The 3,912-nt window shown below is 52.7% G+C and overlaps 1 protein-coding gene across 1 annotated transcript; it reads left to right on the top strand.

Moving 5' to 3' along the window:
- Positions 1-218: 218 nt before the first annotated feature.
- On the top strand, positions 219-1,250 carry LOC122899098 (P2Y purinoceptor 6-like). The gene has a single exon (XM_044236755.1). The coding sequence runs from the start codon at positions 219-221 to the stop codon at positions 1,248-1,250; it is 1,032 nt and encodes a 343-aa protein (XP_044092690.1).
- Positions 1,251-3,912: the final 2,662 nt, after the last annotated feature.

Below are 3,912 nucleotides of genomic sequence, written 5' to 3'. Positions count from 1 at the left end.
TCCTTGCTTCTAGTATCTCCTCCCTGCAACGACTGAGGCCGAGGAGGCCGGGGCCGAGGGAAGGTGGTATGGAGGGCTGCTTCTGTGGCTAGCCTCCGCCCTGACCTCTCTTCCGCCCAAGGTCTGAGATGAACGGCAGTGTTGGGGACCTGGGTGTCCGCGGCTGCAGCCCCTAGGATGACCCTGCTCGCTTCATCGTGGTGCCCGCTGCCTACACCATGGCTCTGGGCCTGGGGCTGCCGGACAATGTGGCCGCCCTGGCGGTGTTCGTCCGCAGCAGCCGGCGTCTGGGTCAGGCCCTGCGGCTCTACCTGCTCAACCTGGCCCTGGCCGACGTGCTCTTCACGCTCACGCTGCCGCTCTGGCTCACCTACTACCTGCGCCCGGTCCACTGGCCCTTCCCCGAGGCCGCCTGCCGCGCGGCTGGGGCCGCCTACTACTTGGCCACCTACGCGGCCGTGGCCTTCGCCGCGCTCCTCAGCTTGTGCCACTGCGGCTCCGTCCGCGGGCCCCGGCCCAGGGCCGCCTGCAGCCTCGCGCTGCGCCGCCGAGGACCCGCGCGCGCCGCCTGCGCCGCCGCCTGGCTGGCGGTCCTGGCCAGTGCCGCGCCCTCGCTGGCCGCGCCGCACGCGCTGGACCCCGGGCCAGGGGGCGCCGCTCGGTACCTGGAGCGCGTCTGGGCGCGCGCCGGCCTGGCCTACGCCACCGTGGCCTTCTTCGCCGCCGCCTTCCTGCTGGTGCTCGCGGCCTACGTGAGCCTGGAGCGGGCTCTCGGCGCGCCCTCGGGCCCCGGCCCGGTCCCCGCCGGCCCGCACCGGCGCGCGGCCAGGACCACGGTGCTGGGGCTCCTGCTGGTGTCCGCCCTCTGCCTGGCGCCCTACCACCTGCTGCTGGCGCCCTGGGTGGCCGGGCGGGAGGGCGCGGCGAGCAGCGACGGCTTTGGGTGCCGCGCCGCTTCCACCCTCGACGTCCTGCACGCCCTCAGCCGGGCGCTGTTGAGCCTCAACAGCTGCCTGGACCCGCTCATCTACTGCTTCTCCGTGTGCCGCTTCCGCCAGGACGGCTGCGCGCTGGGCTCTCGTCCGAGGCTGGGAGCGCGCGGCGCACACGCCGCCTCGCTGGCCGCCTCCTCGCGAGGCCCTGGCCTCTCCCACGCCTGCGGCACCCCTGCCACCCTGCGCGCAGGACACTGGATGGAGGAAGCCCTCGAAAGGACCCAGATTCCCGATCCTGACTCAACCACCGGCTAGCTGCCTCGCTGAAGGCTCCAGGCTCCCTGATGACAAGGAGATAGAACAGTCTTTGCCACGGGAATATTCCCTAGACGTTGGCATCTTTTGGATAGAGATAATATGCGGTGATCTGGCTCCTGCGTCCCGCTCAGCATTCTCTCATCTCCTTCTCTTCGTCCTCTGCCACCTCTGCCCCTCTCCGTGGGTTTAGTCACCTTCTCAGTCCCTGCAACAGACCAGTTTCCCTCCTTCAAAGCCTTTGTGCCTGACTTTCCCAGGAATGACACCCCTCTCTCTCCTTCACCAAGTTAATTCCTCTTTATCGTCACGTCCACGAAAGGAACGCTTTATAGGGAAACCCTTCTTGACCAGCAACACACATGCGAGCACACACAAGATTTTTGGGTTAGATCTGATTGTTCCTTCATAGCTATTTTCACAATTGTAATCAAGCAATTAAATTTTTTAAAGACTTTTTAAAAATTTATTTGATAGACAGAGATCACAAATAGGCAGAGAGGCAGGCAGAGAGAGGAGGGGAAACAGGCTCCCCACTGAGCAGAGAGCCCGATGCGGGGCTCGATCCTAGAAACCTGGGATCATGACCTGAGCCGAAGGCAGAGGCTTTAACCCACTGAGCCACCCAGGCGCCCCTATAATCAAGCAATTAGGTGGGGTAATTAATTTTTCCCCCTTCTAACTTGCCAGAATTTATTTATGTCGATCCAGAAGAAGGTGCCATTTTTGTAGAGCCAGAAAGGTTGAATATTGGCCGTTGTTCTTCCAGCCCAACTTAATAAATTCCGTGTTTACCTTATTCACTACTGTATCCCCTCTGCTTGCTACTGTGTCTTGCACACAGTAAGCCCTCAGTATATAAGGTGAATGAATGAAACCTGGAAATTATTAGCTTAAAATGCTCAAGGACTCACTCAGAAATTCCAGATTGCTAGATTTTCCTCAAGTTTTTTGGGGGGATTCTCCAAGCTTGTATTATCTGGATTCATTCTTAACTCAGTCTTGATGATTGCTTCCCTTTTTCTGTTGTTGGATACCTGCAATTCTGCTATCACCTCCACTGTGCCAAGACTCCTGTGCCAAGACTGGTGGTAACCACGCTGGAGATCTATCCTGCTATTAGCTGGGACAAGGATTGGCCAGAATTGCTGCCTTCTGCTTCAGCTGAACTGGGACTTTGTTAATGTGTGCAAATCCCTGCCAATGTCACCAGCCACCAGTGTTTTCCCTTCACATGCCTTGCCGACTCAGCAGTTGGCTTCAGTTGGGGAAGGGAGCCACTCCCACTTCTCAGCCATGTTACTAGAGGCCCCCCAGCAGGACTGCTTGGCTCTCAAGGAGTTTAGAACCATGATCGGGAGCAGTATGTTCATGTTGCCAAGTGGCTGGGTCAGGAAGGGCCCCCTAATGAGCTACCGGGTCTTACTTCTGAATTTGCCTTCTAATAATAACATTTGATAAATTCCTTCATTTCTTTTGATAAGTTACCTTCCGTTGGTCCCTTACTCCTTCTTTACATTTTTTTCTTTTACATTTTAAAAGTAATACATGTTTGAAAATAAATTCAAAGCATAGAAAAATGTGAAATAGAAAGTAAAGTTCCCCTAGTGGTAGCCATTGTTCATTTTTTTCTTGTGTGGATCTTTCTAGATTATATATTAATAGTCTTCACAAACCGACAAATGGGATAGTATTATAAAACTCTTCTGCAATTTTTTTCCTCATTTAATAATTTTGTACATCTCTTTATATCTTTTTACAATAATTATATTTTGTACATCTACCTCATTCTTTTTGATAGAGGCAGAGTATTCATTTTACTCAATTGTTTCACTGTTGCTTACACTTGTTTTCATTGTTTGCTTCTGTAAATGATGCAAATGTCCACAAATCTTTGCATACTTGTAAATCTGTAGAATAAATACCTGGCAATGAAATCGCTGGGTCAAGGAGCGTGTGTGCACTTAAGCTGTTTAATTACATCATCTAATTACCACCAGAAATGCTGCACTAATTACACACCCATCAACAGTTCGTTATAGGCCCTGTTTTACCACACCCTTACTGGAACTGGGTATTGTTACTGGCACTCTCTGAAATCTGGACACCTGTTTGCATAACAACTATGAGCATGGGTACTTTTTTCTCTTTTTCCTAGAAGGATGCTCAGTCTCCGCCATATTTATTTGAAACCTGGTGGGGGTGGGAGTGCGAAGGAAAGGGTGTCACCTAAGACATCATACCAGCCAAATCTTAGCCTGTCTTGCTTTTTGGAAGAATTAAACAGAAGAACAAATGAGACCCCAAAAGCACACTGGTAGGTCTATAATTATTAGAGAGATCTCCTTTGGGGATTATGTTGGTTCAGTCCATGCAATGGGGACCAGCATCTGGGCCAAGGTCAGGAGGCACCATTAGCCCACGTCATGAATTCATTTGCTCTGGTGGGATGAATTGCTCAGCCTGGGGGTCCATGAGAAACAATCTGGTGTCCCACATTAGGGCTGGCTGAGTCTCCTAAGGCTGAATTTGATTCTGTCCAAGTAAAAAATGAATCTCTATGGCCTCACCCATCCCTGTGATCTTGTACTACCTTGCTTTTAATGTGACTTTTCCTGTAGTAAAGTAGTCAGTTTCTTTTGGGAAATGTCTTACTTAGTCT

The sequence above is a fragment of the Neovison vison genome, chromosome 2 (assembly GCF_020171115.1).
Source record: "Neovison vison isolate M4711 chromosome 2, ASM_NN_V1, whole genome shotgun sequence".
Lineage (NCBI taxonomy): Eukaryota > Metazoa > Chordata > Mammalia > Carnivora > Mustelidae > Neogale > Neogale vison.
The sequence above is the reverse complement of the archived record's forward strand: the minus strand, read 5'-3'. Positions and strand labels throughout refer to the sequence as shown.